Source organism: Orcinus orca, chromosome 15 (genome assembly GCF_937001465.1).
Source record: "Orcinus orca chromosome 15, mOrcOrc1.1, whole genome shotgun sequence".
NCBI classification, from domain to species: Eukaryota; Metazoa; Chordata; class Mammalia; order Artiodactyla; family Delphinidae; genus Orcinus; species Orcinus orca.
This window is the reverse complement of record NC_064573.1, coordinates 77,631,056-77,649,558: the sequence shown is the minus strand read 5'-3', so window position 1 is coordinate 77,649,558 and position 18,503 is coordinate 77,631,056. Positions and strand designations below refer to the sequence as shown.

Below are 18,503 nucleotides of genomic sequence, written 5' to 3'. Positions count from 1 at the left end.
CTGCCCATTTTTGGAGTGGGTTGTTTGGTTTTTTGTTGTTGAGTTGTATGAGCTGTTTGTATATTTTGGAGATTAAGCCCTTGTCGGTCACATCATTTGCAAGTATTTTCTCCCATTCCGTAGGTTGTCTTTTCATTTTTTTTTAAATGGTTTTCTTTGCTGTGCAAAAGTTTGTAAGTTTGATTAGTTCTTATTTGTTTATTTTTGTTTTATTTCTATTGCATTGGGAGACTGACCTAAGAAAACATTAGTATGATTTATGTCAGAGAATGTTTTGCCTATGCTCTCTTCTAGTCTTATGGTGTCATGTCTTATGTTTAAGTCTTCAGGCCATTTTTTAGTTTATTTTTGTGCATGGTGTGAGGGTGTGTTCTAACTTCATTGATTTACATGCAGCTGTCCAACTTTTCCAGCACCACTTGCTGAAGAGACTTTTTCCCATTTTATATTCTTGCATCCTTTGTTGAAGATTAATTGACCATAGGCGTGTGGGTTTATTTCTGATTCTCTATTCTGTTTTGTTGATCTGTTTGTCTGTTTTTGTATCAATACCAAACTGTTTTGATTACTGTAGCTTTGTAGTATTGTCTGAAGTCTGCGAGAGTTATGCCTCCTGGTTGTTTTTTTTTTTTCTCTCAGGATTGCTTTGGCAATTCTGTGTCTTTTATGGTTCCAAGTAAATTTTTGGATTATTCTAGTTCTGTGAAAAATGTCATGGGTAATTTGATAGGGATTACATTAAACCTGTAGATTGCTTTGGGTAGTATTGGTCTTTTAACAATATTAATTCTTCCACTCCAAGAGCATGGACTATCTTTCCATTTCTTAGAATCTTCTTTAATTTCTTTTATTAATGTTTTATAGTTCTCAGCGTATAAGTCTTTCCACCTCCTTGGTCAGGTTTATTCCTAGGTTTTGTTTGTTTGTTTGTTGTTTTTGGTGTGATTTTAAAAGGTATTATTTTTTTACATTCCCTTTCTAATGATATTTCATTGTTAGTGTAAAGAAATGCAACTGATTTCTGAATGTTAATCTTGTATCCTGCTAGTTTGCTGAATTCACTTATCAGATCTACTAATTTTTGTGTGGAGTCTTTAGGGTTTTCTATATATAGTATCATGTCATCTGCATATAGTGACAGCTTTACCTCTTCCCTTCCAATCATTCTGTATATAATAGTTTACATCTGCTAATCCCAAACTACCAATCCCTCCCTCTCCCAACCCCCTCCCCCTTGGCAACCACGAGTCTGTGCTCTATGTCTGTGTGTCTGTTTCTGTTTCGTAGATAGGTATATTTGTGTCATGTTTTAGATTCCACGTATAAGTGATATCATATGGTATTTGTCTTTTTCTGACTTATTTCGCTTAGTATGATAATCTCTAGGTCCACCCATGTTGCTGCAAATGGCATTATTTCATTCATTTTTATGGCTGAGTAGTATTCCATTGTGTATATACCACATCTTCTTTATCCATTCATCTGTCGATGGACATTTAGGCTGTTTCCATGTCTTGCTATTGTGAATAGTCTCCACTGGTTCTTTCCCAGCATGAGTGTACGTCCAAATCACCCGGGTATCTTGCTAAAACACAGGTTTTGATTCACGGGACCGTAGTGGGGCCTGGGACTCTGCATTTTTACCTGTCATGGGCAGTCTTGGTGAGGTGCCTAGAATCTGGGGGTGGCACCCTGTTTGCCCTCCAGGCTTGGCTAGGTGGTGCAGTCCACCCCCAGGTGCTGAGAGGTCCATGTGCAGCCTCCTATTTCCCATGCCTCGTAGGTCAAGCCAGGACTTGGGAAGGTTTGAGCTGGTGACTGTGCCCGCCACCCTGCACCCCACTTACATATCTCCTGCACACCCACCCCTGGGAGCACCATATGCATTGCCCTTTCCACCCCTGCCCTCAAGCAAGCCCTGACTATATCTACCTGGACCCAGGGAGCAGCCCCTGCTCCCGAGCCCTCGGGGGCTCCCCAGTGAATGTCATGTCCATGCCCTTTAGCTGGGGTCCACCAGGGTCTTCAGCTGCTGGGTTTTGCTTTGCTGAGGTCTCAGTGTGGACACCACCTCCTCCAAGACACCCTCCTGCCTCCTAACCCCCACAGATTCCTCCTGGGGGTGCCCCAGCCCAGAGTTGTAACTGCTCCCCTTCCAGCCACCCATCCCCTGCAACAGACTATCAGCCCCTTGCGGGGCAGGAACTGGGTCTGTTCCCCGGCTCTAGTGCTGAGTCCAGGGCTTGTAACAGGGTCGATGCTCTGGGAGTAGTTGATTGATTGAATGAATGAATGAATGAATGAGAGAGCAAAGGAGTGAGGAACAAGTGAGTGAGCATATTGACTAGAGGAGTTCTCTGTAATCCATCGAGCATGGGATAGATGAGACCTGTTGTTACTTATAGTCTTTCCCTCACAGGGTTTATATATTCCTGGTAGAAGAATTTATCTGGGGGCCTGGCACATGGGGACTGTTCACAGGTAGAAGCTATTGTTTCAGCATGTTTTATGCTGCACAGCCTGTTACTTCCGCCTTATACAACCCCTCAGGTAGTGGTAGGAACACCTATTCCCCCCGTTGGACACATGTGAAGGTGAGGCTCGGGGAGGTCATGTACCTGGCTCCTGGTCACACAGCTCGTAAGTGGAGGAGCTTATTTGAAGCCGGTGCTGAGATCCCTCTGTAAGGAAGCTGGGGGCATGGCTTTGACTTGCGAGTGTCCCGTGAGGGCCTCAGTCTCCCTGTTCTGCTCTCTGAGGACCCTCCGCCCTTACCGTCCTGGGATGCGGGGTATCATTCCCAACACCACAGCGCCTGCTGCAGTGGCTGCAGTCTCTGCTGGGCGGGTAGTGTCAGCTATACACAGTGATAGCCCGGCCCAGCGTGCAGGAAGGAGGTAACACCACTCGACTGCAGCGCATATGCAAACAGGCCTGCAGGAAGGGCCTCTTCCCAGTGCCCTGGAACTGCTTTGCCTAATTCTAGTCCACCCTCCAGGGCCTGGAGAAGGGCGATGGGGCGGTTTTTCCAGTCCTCCTAGGCTTTCCTGCATGTTCTCCCTGGGCAGAAGGGATGAGCGGCCCTGGACTGTGATCTGGTCCCCGTTCTGCAAAGGGCTTCCTGTGTGACCCCAGGCTGGGCCTTCAACCTCTCTGATCCCTGGGCATGTCCAGGGGAACATCCAGGAGTCCCTGGGCCACGCTGGGGTTTTGGAGCATAGAAAAGAGCTTTGTTTCTTTAGTGTCAAGATTTGTAAAAGTCGTTGACTGGGGTGCCCTGAGCAAGGTCCCCAGTACCCCAGTCTGGGAGGGGTGTGGGATGTGGCCCCCTCTGCCCCCCTCCCTCTCAGAGAACAAAGATGCCCGAGAGGTTACTAGGGTCCCATGGGGGGACTTTGGAATACTTCCAGTGCAGAAAGCCCCTTAAAAGTGACCATTTACACCTGCAGCATTTATACATAGACTAGTAGGACTTGTACGTTGTGTTTAAAAGTTTAATGAAGAATTGGGTTTCTGAATTTATTTATTTTATTTATTTATTTTTGGCTGCATTGGGTCTTCGTTGCTGCGCGTGGGCTTTCTCCAGTTGCAGCGAGCGGGAGCTACTCTTTGTTGTGGCGCGCGGGCTTCTCACTGCAGTGGCCTCTCTTGTTGCAGAGCACAGGCTCTAGGCACACGGGCTTCAGTAGTTGTGGCACGCGGGCTCAGTAGTTGTCGCTCATGGGCTCTAGAGCACAGGCTCAGTAGTTGTGGCGCATGGGCTTAGTTGCTCCACGGCATGTGGGATCTTCCTGGACCAGGGCTCGAACCCCTGTCCCCTTCATTGGCAGGTGGATTCTTAACCACTGCGCCACCAGGGAAGCCCACGTTTCTGAACTTATGACTTCAATAAGTTGAATATAGCTTTTAAAAAAATCCTATGGGGTAAAAATTGTGAAAATTGTTTTTAATTTTAACCCACCACTTCCTACCCATATCTGGTGCTGTCCCCTCTTTTTCTGAAAAATCATGTAAGGACATCCAGGGGTGAGTTTACCCTGGGGCTTTCAAAGCCAGCGCGTCAGGGCCCCACTCTGTATGGGTTCCTCACAAGCCCCAGCAACTGACTTTTTGAAGAATTCGTAATGCTGAATTCTTTTTCTTTAAGAGGGCCCCCCAGATTATATGTGTTTCTGGACCCCCCAAACCTGAATCCACCCTGATCACAAAGCACTCTGTTCTGAGGCCTCTTGATGAAAAATGCTTGGATAGAAAATGTTCATCTGACTCATTAATTGAGCACCTAATATGCAGAGACTTCTGTCCTCAAAAGCTTTTCTTCTCACAGGGAAGACCTTCCATAAATAAGCTTGTTAAACAATGCTGATTTTAGACAGTGAAGAAAATACAGTACTGGTTTCTTGCACTTCTCCTTTCTTTAATGGGGTCCCTTGAGCATCAAATGTTTTAAACAGCAGCCTTTGACTTCCTGATAGTGCCCTGGCAGGCTCTCCAACCCCCAGAAATAGATGCGATGGAATCCTTCAAATCGAGCGGTGGGGGCCAGGAGGGTGCCTGATTAGATAGAGCTGCATTACAACAATATTTTTAGCTGCATCGAGCCACCACATGTGGAGTGATTCCCGGGATGAACGCAACCACAGATGTACACGGGGAAGAAAAAGGACGCAGCTGCCCACTGTCCAGCGCCACCAAAGTGCCAAGCAGCATTGTGATGTCAGCAAAAGTCCTGACTCCAGGGCTTGTTTTGCATCCCTCGGCCGTGCCTCTCACGGCTTTATCCAGTGAGAGGTTAGCTGTTAGCTGTGTGGTCTCGAGGGTCTCGGTATGAAGTTCACACCATTACCCCATTGGTCAGATGAAGAAACTGCGGCTAAGAAGGTTAAGGTCCCACAGCAGGGCTGGCTGTTGGAATAGCCAGAGCCCTGAACCACTGTGATCACATCGCTTTTCCCCAAGTGAAGTCACTTCTTAACCCAGTCGCTTTGTTTTTTAACCTGTCAAATAACTGAGGATTTACTTTTTCTTTTTTTAAGAAGTACTCACAACAGTGAAAGAACTGAGGCCCCACCTAGATGGTGAGGCTGTTTCACTGTCAGTATTTAACGTATTCCAGGAGTTTACAAGGACTCCCTTTAAAGCCTCAGCTAGGATGATACACATTCACTTAAAAAGAAAAACCCGCAGTTACTTGTAAAACTGCCCGGGAAACAGCAGGTGAGAGTGGCCCCGGGGCTCTCACACCTGCTCAGGGGACCGTGTGAGGTCAGATGTGAGAAGGGGACCCATGAAGGCATCAGTTTGGTGTGAAAGGGTGCCCAGGTGTCCCCCAGATCAGGAAGAAGCTCCCTAAATGGTCCTAGATTTAGGGACTCACATAAAAAAAATTTTTTTAACAGATTCTTTTCCCAGGACTGTTAATACTTGACTCAGTCCTTGCTTTACAAAAGCAGGTGTTAAGACCCTCCATGGCAGGTTCTAGTGCCGAGGAGACCGAATGAGAAGTGAGGCTCCCTCTGCCCCTCGGGGGGGGCTTCTGTTCAGGTGTGTGCGTGTGAGTGTGAGCGAGGTAACTAGCATACAAGCCAGCTTGTTATATACGGTGACGAAGGAAACGGGGCAGAGAGGGTGCATCCCTTGGGACCACCACGTGGAGAAGGACCTTGGGACAGGTGGTCGTGAAGGCCCCCCTGAGGTGGCCGCCCTGAGGCTGAGAGCAGAATGGAAAGAAGGGGCCGGTGTGCGGAGGGAAGAGGGAAGGATGCTCCAGGCGGAGGTGGGACCGAGCTCCATCAGCCCGAGTGATGAGAGGACGGGAGAGTTGGGGGCAGATCACGGAGGCCCGCCTTGGCCGTAGGAAGGACCCGAAATAAAAGACTCAGTGCTGGCTCAACATACCACCTGGATATTAACTGTCTAATTTGTATCTCCGGCCGGGCCATCTCCTCTGAACTCCAGACTCACCTAGCCCCTGCCCGTCCCCTTGATGTCCCAAAGGCATCTCACGCTTAACACATCCCAGGGCAAAGCCCCCCGTCGCCCCCCACCCCGGACCTCCCATCCAGGCTGCCATCAGCTCTCACCTGGGTTAGTTATCGTAGCAGCCACCCCCCCCCCGCAAGACCTCCTGCTCCTCTTCTCCCTGCCCCGCCCTCGTATAGACCCACAGTGATGCATGGTGGGGGGAGACTCCGAAAATGGCACTTCTCTGCTAAGGCTGCTCCGTCTCGCCGAGGAGAAGAAGTCAGGGCCGCCTGGTCAGTGCGTGTCCTGCAGAGCCCTGCACCCACCACCCCTCCGATCTCCTGACCATCTGCCTTTTACTCCTGTTCCAGCCGCGTGGACGTTCTTCCTGTTCCTGCCTCAGGGCTCTAGCACGTACCGTTCCTTCTTTCGGAAATGCTTTTAGAAGCCGGCGTAGGCTTTCCACGGGCGCTTGGAGCTGGGTCACTCTTGTTGGGGGGGGGGGGGGGCCTGTCACGTATGTTGTAGGATGTGAAGCTGCATCCCTGGCTGCCTGTAGCACCTTTTCCCAGTGCGACAGCCAGAAATGTCTCCAGACGTTGCCAGGTGTCCCCTGGGGTTGAGCACTCGCCTCCTGCAGGTCTGTGCTCATGTGTCACCTTCACCGTGAGGCCTTTCCCAGACCAGCCCACGGAGACTTGCACCAGCTGCCTGCGGTCTCATCCATCCCCAATGTGCTCGCTGTATCTGCGAAGCGCTTCTCACTGCCTGAGATGCTCCGTTTTCTTTTCCTTTTTTTTCTTTTTTTTAAAAAGTGTGTTGTTTTCCTTCTTTAGCCAGTGTGACTTTGATACCATTAACTCTTAAGTGCCATTTTCTTTCTTAAGTTTTTGGCCACACCCCACGGCATGTGGGATCTGAGTTCCCCAACCAGGGACCGAACCCACGCCTCCTGCACTGGAAGGCAGAGTCTTAACCCCTGGACCACCCGGGAAGTCCCTCCGTTTTCTGTCTCTATCATTTCCCCCACTGGAACCCCAGGAGGGATCATGTCTTTCGCATCGCTGCTGAAGCCAGCACTTAGAACAGGGTCTGCCACCTGGAAGGTGCTGCAATACCTGTCGCTCCCCCTGTAATGAGTACGTGACCGGTATTGGGGTGCGGCCGGCCGGGCATGGAGCAGCAGTGGGGGGCGGGGCGGGAAGCGCGTGCGGGGAGGTCGCTGATGCTGCCTCAGCTTTTGGAAGAGGCATTTGTCCGGGGGCGGGGGGACCGGGGCTTTCCTGCCGGAATCTGTTGTGCAAAGGCATGTGGATGGGAGAACCGCCTGGTGCAAGTAGGGAATTCTCAGAGCTTCTCAAACACAAACTTGTGTACAGATCCTGGGGATGGAGGTGAAATGCAGGTTCTGAGTCAGCTGGTTGGGCCCAGCCAAGACCCTCCACTTCTCACAAGCTCCCTGGTGCTGCTGCCACTGCTGTCCAGGCTGCCCTTTGAGCGGCTCGGCACTGCCTGCCAAGACACGGGCTAGATGAGACGTGCTCCTTCCTTCATGAGCCCCTGTGGGCCCCCAGTTGCCCTGCTGTTTAACCATCACAAGCTCAACACTAAGTGCAGGGAGGGGGTCCGGGAGGGTAGGGCATGCGGCCCGCAGAGGGGAGAGCCCCGTGTCTTTCCTTGAGCTGTGAAGCCCTGGACCAGCAGAGAGCAGGGAGGCCGGGGCTCCAGGCTGAGAATCCTCCCCAGACTTGCAGAGAGAACTTTGCAGTTGAGCTGAGCCTCAAAGCCGCCGGAAACCAACCCACACCGCAAGGCAGGAGGAAGTGCCCGGCCCACCCTCCTTCGTGGTTTTTTCGTCTTTCCTTCCTTTGTGGGCTGGACACTTGTCTTGCCCTCTTTCTGGGTCCCCGATGGGGCCTCTCGGGGCTGGGTGGGATCAGATGCCTCATGAAGATCTCTCTCGTTCTCTCTCTTTAAATTAAAAACCACAACTTGAAGGAAATAGCAAGTGTGAGGAAGTGCATGGGGGTGGTGAGAGCCGGATTCAAAGCTCTTCTACTAGCTGTGTGACGATGGCTTAGTCACTTCACCTCTCTGGGCCTCATTTTCTTGCCTGTAAAATGGGGGGTCATTGGCGTCACCCGTCATTGGGATGTGAGGGTGATTAAACATGGCTGAGCTCACAGAGTACTCAGCCTGGCACAGGAAACACGAGGGGGACTCGAGGGGGAAAGTTGTAAACCCACAGAAGTTGTGTGCCCCTGGACCCCTCATGGGTAGACCCCTCCCCGCTGGTCACTGGGGCAGCATCGCTGGACCACTGGCCACCGTGTATCAGCTCCGGCCCCAGCCCTGGGCTCAGGGTGAAGCAGAGCTGTTCCCACGGGTGGCAGGGAGGCCTTTGGCTGAGTTGGTTCAACCAGCCGCATGGGCATCTGGGGGTGGGAGGGGAAGAAGGAAAAATGAGACTGAAACTGGCCTTCACAGGACTATTGAATCAGAGCCTGCATTTTACCACGATCCCCAGGATTCGTGCGCAAGTTCATGTTTGAGAAGCGCCAAGAGTTCCCTGCTTTCTTTTTGTATTTTATTTATTTCTTTATACAGCAGGTTCTTAATAGTTATCCATTTTATACATATTAGTGTATACATGTCAATCCCAATCGCCCAATTCATCACACCACCATCCCCACCCCCACCCCCGCCGCTTTCCCCCGCTTGGTGTCCATACGTTTGTTCTCTACATCTGTGTCTCAATTTCTGCCCTGCAAACTGGTTCATCTGTACCATTTTTTAGGTTTCACATATATGCGTTAATATACGATATTTGTTTTTCTCTTTCTGACTTCACTCTGTATGACAGTCTCTAGATCCATCCACGTCTCTACAGATGACCCAATTTCATTCCTTTTTATGGCTGAGTAGTATTCCATTGTATATATGTACCACATCTTCTTTATCCATTCATCTGTCGATGGGCATTTAGGTTGCTTCCATGACCTGGTTATTGTAAATAGGGCTGCAATAAATATTGGGGTGCATGTGTCTTTTTTGTGTGTGTGTGTGGTATGCGGGCCTCTCACTGCTGCGGCCCCTCCCGTTGCGGAGCACAGGCTCCGGACGCGCAGGCTCAGCGGCCATGGCCCACGGACCCAGCCGCTCCGTGGCACGCGGGATCCTCCCGGACCGGGGCACGAACCCACGTCCCCCGCATCAGCAGGCAGACTCCCAACCACTGTGCCACCAGGGAAGCCCACATGTGTCTTTTTGAATTATGGTTTTCTCTGGGTATATGCCCAGTAGTGGGATTGCTGGGTTATATGGTAGTTCTATTTGTAGTTTTTGGAGGAACCTCCATACTGTTCTCCATAGTGGCTGTATCATTTACATTCCCACCAACAATGCAAGAGGGTTCCCTTTTCTCCACACCCTCTCCAGCATTTGTTGTTGGTAGATTTTCTGATGACGCCCATTCTAACTGGTGTGAGGTGATACCTCATTGTAGTTTTGATTTGCATTTCTCTAATAATTAGTGATGTTGAGCAGCTTTTCATGTGCTTCTCCGCCATCTGTTTGTCTTCTTTGGAGAAATGTCTATTTAGGTCTTCTGCCCACTTTTTGATTGGGTTGTTTTTTTTAATATTGAGCTGAATGAGCTGTTTATATACTTTGGAGATTAATCCTTTGTCCATTGAATTGTTTGCAAATATTTTCTCCCATTCTGAGGGTTGTCTTTTCGTCTTGTTTATGGTTTCCTTTGCTGTACAAAAGCTTTTAAGTTTTATTAGGTCCCATTTGTTTACTTTTGTTTTTATTTCCATTGCTCTAGGAGGTGGGTCAGAAAAGATCTTGCTGTGTTTTATGTCAGAGTGTTTTTCCTATGTTTTCCTCTAAGAGTTTTATAGTGTCCTGTCCTATTTTTAGGTCTTTAATCCATTTTGAGTTTATTTTTGTGTATGGTGTTTAGGGAGTGTTCTAATTTCATTCTTTTACATGTAGCTGTCCAGTTTTCCCAGCAGTTATTGAAGAGACTGTCTTTTCTCCATTGTATATCCTTGCCTCCTTTGTCATAGATTAGTTGACCATAGGTGCATGGGTTTATCTCTGGGCTTTCTATCTTGTTCCACTGATCTATATTTCTGGTTTTGTGCCAGGACCATATTGTCTTGATTACTGTAGCTTTGTAGTATAGTCTAAAGTCAGGGAGTCTGATTCCTCCAGCCCTGTTTTTTCCCCTCAAGACTGTTTTGGCTATTCTTGGTCTTTTGTGTCTCCATACAAATTTTAAGACTTTTTGTTCTAGCTCTGTAAAAAATGCTATTGGTAATTTGATAGGGATTGTATTGAATCTGTAGATTGCTTTGGGTAGTATTTTGGTAGTCATTTTCACAATATTGATTCTTCCAATCCAAGAACATGGTATATCTCTCCATCTGTTGGTATCATCTTTAATTTCTTTCATCAGTGTCTTATAGTTTTCTGTATACAGGTCTTTTGTCTCCCTAGGTAGGTTTATTCCTAGGAAGTTTATTCTTTTTGCTGCAGTGGTAAATGAGAGCATTTCCTTAATTCCTCTTTCAGATTTTTCATCATTAGTATATAAGAATGCAAGAGATTTCTGTGCATTAATTTTGTATCTGGCAACTTTTCTGTGCATTAATTTTGTATCCTGCAACTTTACCGGATTCATTGATTAGCTCTAGTAGTTTTCTGGTGGCATCTTTAGGATTCTCTATGTATAGTATCATGTCATCTGCAAACAGTGACAGTTTTACTTCCTGTTTTCCAATTTGTATTCCTTTTATTTTTCTTCTTGATTGCCGTGGCTAGGACTTCCAAAACTATGTTGAGTAATAGTGGTGAGAGTGGACATCCTTGTCTTGTTCCTGATCTTAGAGGAAAGGCTTTCAGTTTTTCACCATTTAGCAGGATGTTTGCTGTGGGTTTGTTGTATATGGCCTTTATTATGTTGAGATAGGTTCCCTCTTTGCCCACTTTCTGGAGAGTGTTTATCATAAATGGGTGTTGAATTTTGTCAAAAGCTTCTTCTGCATCTATTGAGATGATAATATGGTTTTTCTCCTTCAATTTGTTAATATGGTGTATTACATTGATTGATTTGTGTATATTGAAGAATCCTTGCATTCCTGGGATAAATCCCACTTGATCATGGCATATGATCCCTTTAATGTGGTGTTGGATTCTGTTTGCTAGGATTTTGTTGAGGATTTTTGCATCTATATTCATCAGTTATATTGGTCTGTAATTTTCTTTTTTTGTAGTATCTGTCTGGTTTTGGTATTAGGGTGATGGTGGCCTCATAGAATGAGTTTGGGAGTGTTCCTTCCTCTGCAATTTTTTGGAAGAGTTTGAGAAGGATGGCTGTTAGCTCTTCTCTAAATGTTTGATAGAATTCACCTGTGAAGGCATCTGGTCCTGGACTTTTGTTTCTTGGAAGGTTTTTAATCACAGTTTCAATTTCATTACTTGTAATTGGTCTGTTCACATTTTCTATTTCTTCCTGGTTCTGTCTTGGAAGGTTATCCCTTTCTAAGAATTTGTCCATTTCTTCCAGGTTGTCCATTTTATTGGCATATAGTTGCTTGTAGTAATCTCTCTTGATTCTTTGTATTTCTGCGGTGTCTGTTGTAACTTCTCCTTTTTCATTTCTAATTTTGTTGATTTGAGTCCTCTCCCTCTTTTTCTTGATGAGTCTGGCTAATGGTTTATCGATTTTGTTTATCTTCTCAAAGAACCAGCTTTTAGTTTTATTGATCTTTGCTATTGTTTTCTTCGTTTCTATTTCATTTATTTCTGCTCTGGTCTTTATGATTTGTTTCCTTCTGCTAACTTTGGGTTTTGTTTGTTCTTCTTTCTCTAGTTCCTTTAGGTGTAAGGTTAGATTGTTTATTTGAGATTTTTCTTGTTTCTTGAGGTAGGCTTGTATAGCTATAAACTGCCCTCTTAGAACTGCTTTTGCTGCATCCCATAGGCTTTGGATCATCGTGTTTTCATTGTCATTTGTCTCTAGGTATTTTTTGATTTCCTCTTTGATTTCTTCAGTGATCTCTTGGTTATTTAGTAACATTGTTTCACCTCCATGTGTTTGTGTTTTGTACATTTTTTTCCCTGTAATTGATTTCTAATCTCATAATTTTGTGGTCAGAAAAGATGCTTGATATGATTTCAATTTTCTTAAATTTACTGAGGCTTGATTTGTGACCCAAGGTGTGATCTATCCTGGAGAATGTTCCATGCGCACTTGAGAAGGAAGTGTTATCTGCTGTTTTCAGATGGAATGTCCTATAAATATCAATTAAATCTATCTGGCCTATTGTGTCATTTAAAGCTTGTGTTTCCTTATTAATTTTCTGTCTGGATGATCTGTCCACTGGTGTAAAAGTGAGGTGTTAAAGTCCCCCACTATTATTGTGTTACTGTCGATTTCCTCTTTTATAGCTGTTAGCAGTTGCCTTATGCATTGAGGTGCACCTACGTTGGGTGCATATATATTTATAATTGTTATATCTTCTTCTTGGATTGATCCCTTGATCATTATGTAGTGTCCTTCCTTGTCTCATTCTTTATTTTAAAGTCTATTTTATGTGATATGAGCATTGCTACTCCAGCTTTCTTGTGATTTCCATTTGCATGGAATATATTTTTCCATCCCCTCACTTTAAGTCTGTATGTGTCCCTAGGTCTGAAGTGGGTCTCTTGTAGACAGCACATATATGGGTCTTGTTTTTGTATCCATTCAGTGAACCTCCAGTGTCTTTTGGTTGGAGCATTTAATCCATTCACGTTTAAGGTAATTATTGATATGTATGTTCCTATGACCATTTTCTTAATGTTTTGGGTTTGTTTTTGTAGGTCCTTTTCTTCTCCTGTGTTTCCCACTTAGAGAAGTTCCTTTAGCATTTGTTGTAGAGCTGGTTTGGGGGTGCTGAATTCTCTTAGCTTTTGCTTGTCTGTAAAGCTTTTGATTTCTCTATCGAATCTGAATGAAATCCTTGCCGGGTAGAGTAATCTTGGTTGTAGGTTCTTCCCTTTCATCACTTTAAGTATATTATGCCACTGCCTTCTGGCTTGTAGAGTTTCTGCTGATAAATCAGCTGTTTACCTTATGGGAGTTCCCTTGTATGTTATTTGTCATTTTTCCCTTGCTGCTTTCAATAACTTTTCTTTGTCTTTATTTTTGCAAATTTGATTACTGTATGTCTCAGTGTGTTTCTCCTTGGGTTTATCCTGTATGGGACTCTCTGCACTTCCTGGACTTGGGTGGCTAAAAACTTTCCCATGTTGGGGAAGTTTTCGACTATAATCTCTTCAGATATTTTCTCGGGTCCTTTCTCTCTCTCTTCTCCTTCTGGGACCCCTGTAACGCGAATGTTGTTGCCTTTAATGTTGCCCCAGAGGTCTCTTAGGCTGTCTTCATTTCTTTTCATTCTTTTTTCTGTTCTGCAGCAGTGAATTCCACCATTCTGTCTTCCAGGTCACTTATCTGTTCTTCTACCTCAGTTTTTCTGCTATTGATTCCTTCTAGTGTAGTTTTCATTCCAGTTATTGTATTGTTCATCTCTGTTTGTTTGTTCTTTATTTCTTCTAGGTCTTTGTTAAACATCTCTTACATATTCTCGATCTTTGCCTCCATTGTTTTTCCGAGGTCCTGGGTCATTTTCACTAGCATTACTCTGAATTCTTTTTCTGGAAGGTTGCCTATCTCCACTTCATTTAGCTGTTTTTCTGGGGTTTTATCTTGTTCCTTCATCTGGTACATAGTCCTCTGCCTTTGCATCTTGTCTGTTTCCCTGTGAATGTGGTTTTTGTTCCACAGGCTGCAGGATTGTAGTTCTTCTTGCTTCTGCTGTCTACTCTCTCTCCCTGCTTTTTTTTTTTTTTTTTTTTGGGCTGCACCACGTGGCTTGCAGGATCTTAGTTCCTCAACCAGGGATTGAACCCGGGCCATGACAGTGAAAGCGCTGAGTCCTAACCACTGGACGGCCAGGGAATTCCCAAGAATTCCCTACTTAGCACCAGGTGGTTCTCCCATCCCCATGCCTTTGCACAAAAAATCCTGGCAGGAAAGTCCTGGTCCCCTCCCCACGCCCCTTAGGAGAAGCTGCTCCCGGGCTAGAGCTTCCGGGTGCCACCTAAGGGGTATTGTTCTTAGCAGTAAGACATTTCTTCACCTCTCTGCCTCGGTTTCCTCATCTGTAAGGTGGAAATATGTTCTTACCTTGTAGGATAATAATGTAGGGCTCTCAGAACAGTACCTGACACCTTGGGAGCACATAGAAGGTCAGCTGCTGCTGCTGCTATAATTATCACCATCATCATTTTAAAATGACAATCTCACTGCGTGTCAGGCATTATGCTAAGCACCTTACCTGTGTTTATCTCATTCAATCGTTTCATTAACCCCATGACCCTGCTGGGATATTCCCACAATCCCCATTTTACAGATGAGAAATTAAGGCTCTGGGACATGCAGTGGCTCACCCAGGGCCACATGCCTGGTCAGGAGCAGAGCCTGGACCGGCCCCCAGGTGCACTTGACTTCACTTCCCCTTTGATATTGGGGGGTGGTGCTTGGTCTGTACGCAATTCACAGATGAGGAAACTGAGGCTTGGAGAGTCAGTAAGGTGCCCGTGGTGAGGGACAGTGTGGTTCTAGCTTCTGGAGAAAGGCAGCTAGGCTTCAAAGACACCTGCACAGACCTGCCAGGGGCTGTGCGGCCAGGACCCAAAGACACTGTGTCCCCAGTTCGATTCCTGGCACCTGCCTCACCTCTGGGCGGTCAGACCTCTTCTTTGTTGTTAATTTTCTCCTCCAGACACACAGTCAGGCTCTTCGAGGTCCTTCTGCCTCTATCCTCCTCCTAGGACCTTGCTGTCTGCTCTCCCTCCCAAGTCAGCCAGGGTCCCTCTGGCCCTTTGTAGGATGTCATAGCGCCGGGGGGCCCTTCTTGCCACCTTCACAGGCATGGGGACCGGATGTCTCCCAGTGCCCCCCGAACCTGCAGCATCCCCATTTTTGGCCTCTCTTCCCTCCTGGGGAATTAATCAGATCTACTTCCCAGGCGTGTCCCCAGATGTGGTCCTTCCAGCAGCCCTGGGACAAAGCTCCTCTGAGAGCCCCATCCAGGACTCGGCAAGGCAGAGCGGGGTTGTGATGCTCTCCAAGGATCTGCAGACTGACTCCTGGGGGCACCAAAGGGTGTGGATGGCTGGGGAAGGAGCAGAGCCTGGGGGCCGGGTGCCCTGCCCACACCCGCCGTCCCTTCTGCTCAGCTGTTCGGTCCACACGCTGTGTTTTGAGCCCCTGCGCAGCCCTCAGTTGTGCGAGGCCTTGAGGCTGTGGTGCTGTGGAGACGAGAGTCCTGTCCCCGTGCTCTCGGATGCCTGAAGGCCTCCATCCATGGAGCCCTTGCTCTTCGCCAGGCACCGTGCTGAGAGTGACAGCCGCACGAGGCTCCTGTGTGTAGAGGAGCGAACGGAGGCTCAGAGAGGCTAAGTCACTTGTCCCAGGTAGCAGAGCTGGTAGAACCCAAGTCTGACTCCAGAGGCTGTGCCCACTTCACAGATGAGGAGACTAAGGCTGAGGAAGAGTTAGCAGTAGCCAAGACCCCTGGCCAGTGAAAGCCAGGGAGGGCTTGGGGGTCTCCTGCCAACTAGCAGCTGCTCGCTTCCTTTCCGTTCTCCCCACATCCCCTCTCAAGCTCCACGTGGCCCCTTTAACTTGACCTATTCCCATCCTGGGGGCTCTGGGTTTTCTGTTTCCTCCTGTGGCTGCTTCCCACTCACAAGGAAGGAGGGGAGGTTGGGGGCCTGTGCCAGTCTGGGGCGACTGTCATGTGCATGGGGAAAAGGGACAGGGGCGGTGAGATGATCTTTCACAGACTGAACACACCCGTGACCCCAAAGCCAGAGCAAGGGCAGAACATCGTCAGCCCCAAGAGCTCCCTCCTGCTCCCTCCTAGTCAGCATTCCCGGTAGCTGACCGTGAACCTGCACAGGTGAGCGCCTCACTTTTTGTTCTTTATATCGATGGAGCGATAGTGCAGTGGTTCTTTGCTTTTTGCTTTTTAAAAATAGCTTAGGGATATTTTAAAACAGCCTCATTGAGATATCATTCACATGCGACACACTTCGCCCACTTGAAGTCCACAGTCAATTTTAGAATGTTTTCATCACCCCCAAAAGAAACCCTGTGCCTACGAGCCATTAACTATCCCCCGGCCCCTGGCACCCCCCAGTCTGCTTTCTGTCTCTATGGATTTGCTCATTCTGGACATTTCGTATAAATGGAGTCATACACGTGTGGCCTTTTGTGTGTCTTCTTTCACTGCTAAGTGGGGAAATAAGGTTCATGCTTGTGAGGTTCATCTGTGTTGTAGCATGAGTCAGTACTGCATTCCTTTTTTATGGCCAAATAAGTATTCCATTGCTGCAGGCCAGCTGCTCTGTGTCGCCCCCTTTAGAGCTGGGCTGTCAGGAATCTAAAATGTTGGCGGCCACTGACGCCAGCTCCTGAGTTTGGCCAAGTGCTGCGAGCAAGCCGAGCTGGGAGCGCTGGGGGATGGGGAGAGGCGGAGACACACAGAGATGGAGAGAACACGGAGGCGTCGGGGCCCCAGGCAGGTCCTGCTTCTCCTCCCTGAGCCTCAGCATCCCCGTCTGTAAGGTGGGGGCAGGACAGGGGTCAGCTGTGTCATGACAGAACCTTCCAACTCTGACGGTGCTGAATTCTCCGTGTACGTGACACTGCCTCCTTCCCAGCATGGGTTGGTTCTAGTTTCAAGTTCTGAATCTGAGGGCTCCTGGACATCCTCGTTTTAAGTGGCTAATATCCTTCCTCCTCTCCCCACTGGGCGTGCCCCCTTGTTCACCGGAATTCCCAGCCTGTGTCCTGGGTCCCTTCCAAGGCCACTGCCCGTTGAAGTCTAGGGAGCTGGAAGCAGATTCCGAGAACAAAGGATGGCCTTATGCGGGAAGGTCAGGTAGATGAGGGACTTGCCTGCCTCCACGCCTGCAAACCCACAGCCTCTAGGACCCAGCAACACCTGTGCGCAGCAACAGAGTGTCTGTGTTTGAAATTCACCCTCTCCTGCAAGCATCTCTCCTCCCTCTCTCTTTTTTCTGGCCGTGCTACTGTTTGGCATGCAGGATCCTGTTCCCCGAGCAGGGAGACCAGGGATGGAACCCACGCCCCCTGCGGTGGAAGCGTGGAGTCTTAACCACTGGACGACCAGGGAGGTCCCTCTCTCTCTCTCTTTTTTTAAACAGCTTTGCTGAAATACAGTTCACATATCCTACAATTCACCCACTAAGATGTGCAATGCAGTGGCTTTTAGTATGTTTACAGAGTTATGCATCCATTACCACAGTCAATTTTACAACATTTTCATCATCCCCATACCTTTAGACACCATCCCCATACCTTAAGACACCATCCCCAGTCCCCATCACTCCCAATCCCCCAGCCCCTGGCAGTCACTAAGCTACTTTCTGTCTCTATGGATTGATTTACTCTGAACATTGCATATGAATGAAATCATACACTATGTGGTCTTTTGTGTCTGCCTTCTTTCACTTAGCACTGTGTCTTTAAGGTCCGTCCGTGTTGTAGCCTGTATCTGTATTTCATTCCTTTCTATGGCTGAATAATATTCTCTTATATGGGTAGACCATATTTATCCAGTTATCTGTGGGTAGACATTTGGGGTGTTTCTGCTTTATGGCTGTTAGGAAGAATGCTTCTATGAATATTCATGGGCAAATTTTTATGTGGATGAGTTTTCATTTCTCTAGGGACATACCCAGGTATATACCTAGGAGTGGAATCCCTGGGTCACATGGTAACTCCATGTTTCTCACTTGTTGAGGACCTGCCACACTGTCTTCCAAAGCTCCAAGCCAGCATCCTGCTTCTCTGATTCCAGAAGGGCCAACTGAGGGTTTCCCTGCCTGGGTTCTCTGACCCCTCGGAATGGGGTGCAGATCTTGTGTTGCTGCATCTTCCTGGGGGTGGGTGTCTAGGACGTTTATCAGATTCACAAGGGCATCTCTGAGCCTCCAGACCCTCTGTGGTCCTGCCAGTCCAGAGGTTAGAGGAGGAGACAGACCAGTGCAGCATATTCCAGTCCTGTCTCATTCTGGACTGTTCGTGTGGAGTCTGCTCAGGATAAAAAAAACACAGCTTGAGAAGTGATGAACATGCTCTCTGACGTCTGCTTTCTTTTCTCACTCTTTCCCCGGTGCGCCCCCTCCTTGGTACCCAGCAAGGAGAACTTCAACAACATCCCTGACCTGGAGCTCAACCCGATCAGATCCAAAATCGTCCGTGCCTTCTTCGACAACAGGTGGGCCTTTCTCCTGGAGCTGCCGATGGTGGGTGACTTTGGGGGAGCATTTGCCCTTGTAACTTCTTGCATGATTCGTGTGCTCGGAACAGCCCCTTAAGCTGACGCAGAGAAGAGGGGGCTTTGTCAGGTAGGAGCTACGAGCCACAGGTCCAGGGTCTGGCAGTCCTGGAT

At 47.8% G+C, this 18,503-nt stretch overlaps 1 protein-coding gene across 2 annotated transcripts in view; it reads left to right on the top strand.

The window, feature by feature from the left end:
* TESC (tescalcin) overlaps nucleotides 1-18,503 on the top strand; it is a 62,915-nt gene that overhangs the window by 30,420 nt on the left and 13,992 nt on the right. Inside the window, exon 3 of one of the 2 annotated variants that reach the window (XM_004281473.4) lies at nucleotides 18,249-18,329. The exons of the other annotated variant lie outside the window; for it this stretch is intronic. Within the exon in view, the coding sequence (XP_004281521.1) occupies nucleotides 18,249-18,329 (81 nt within the window). The remainder of the gene's footprint in view (nucleotides 1-18,248; nucleotides 18,330-18,503) is intronic. 2 annotated transcript variants of the gene reach the window in all.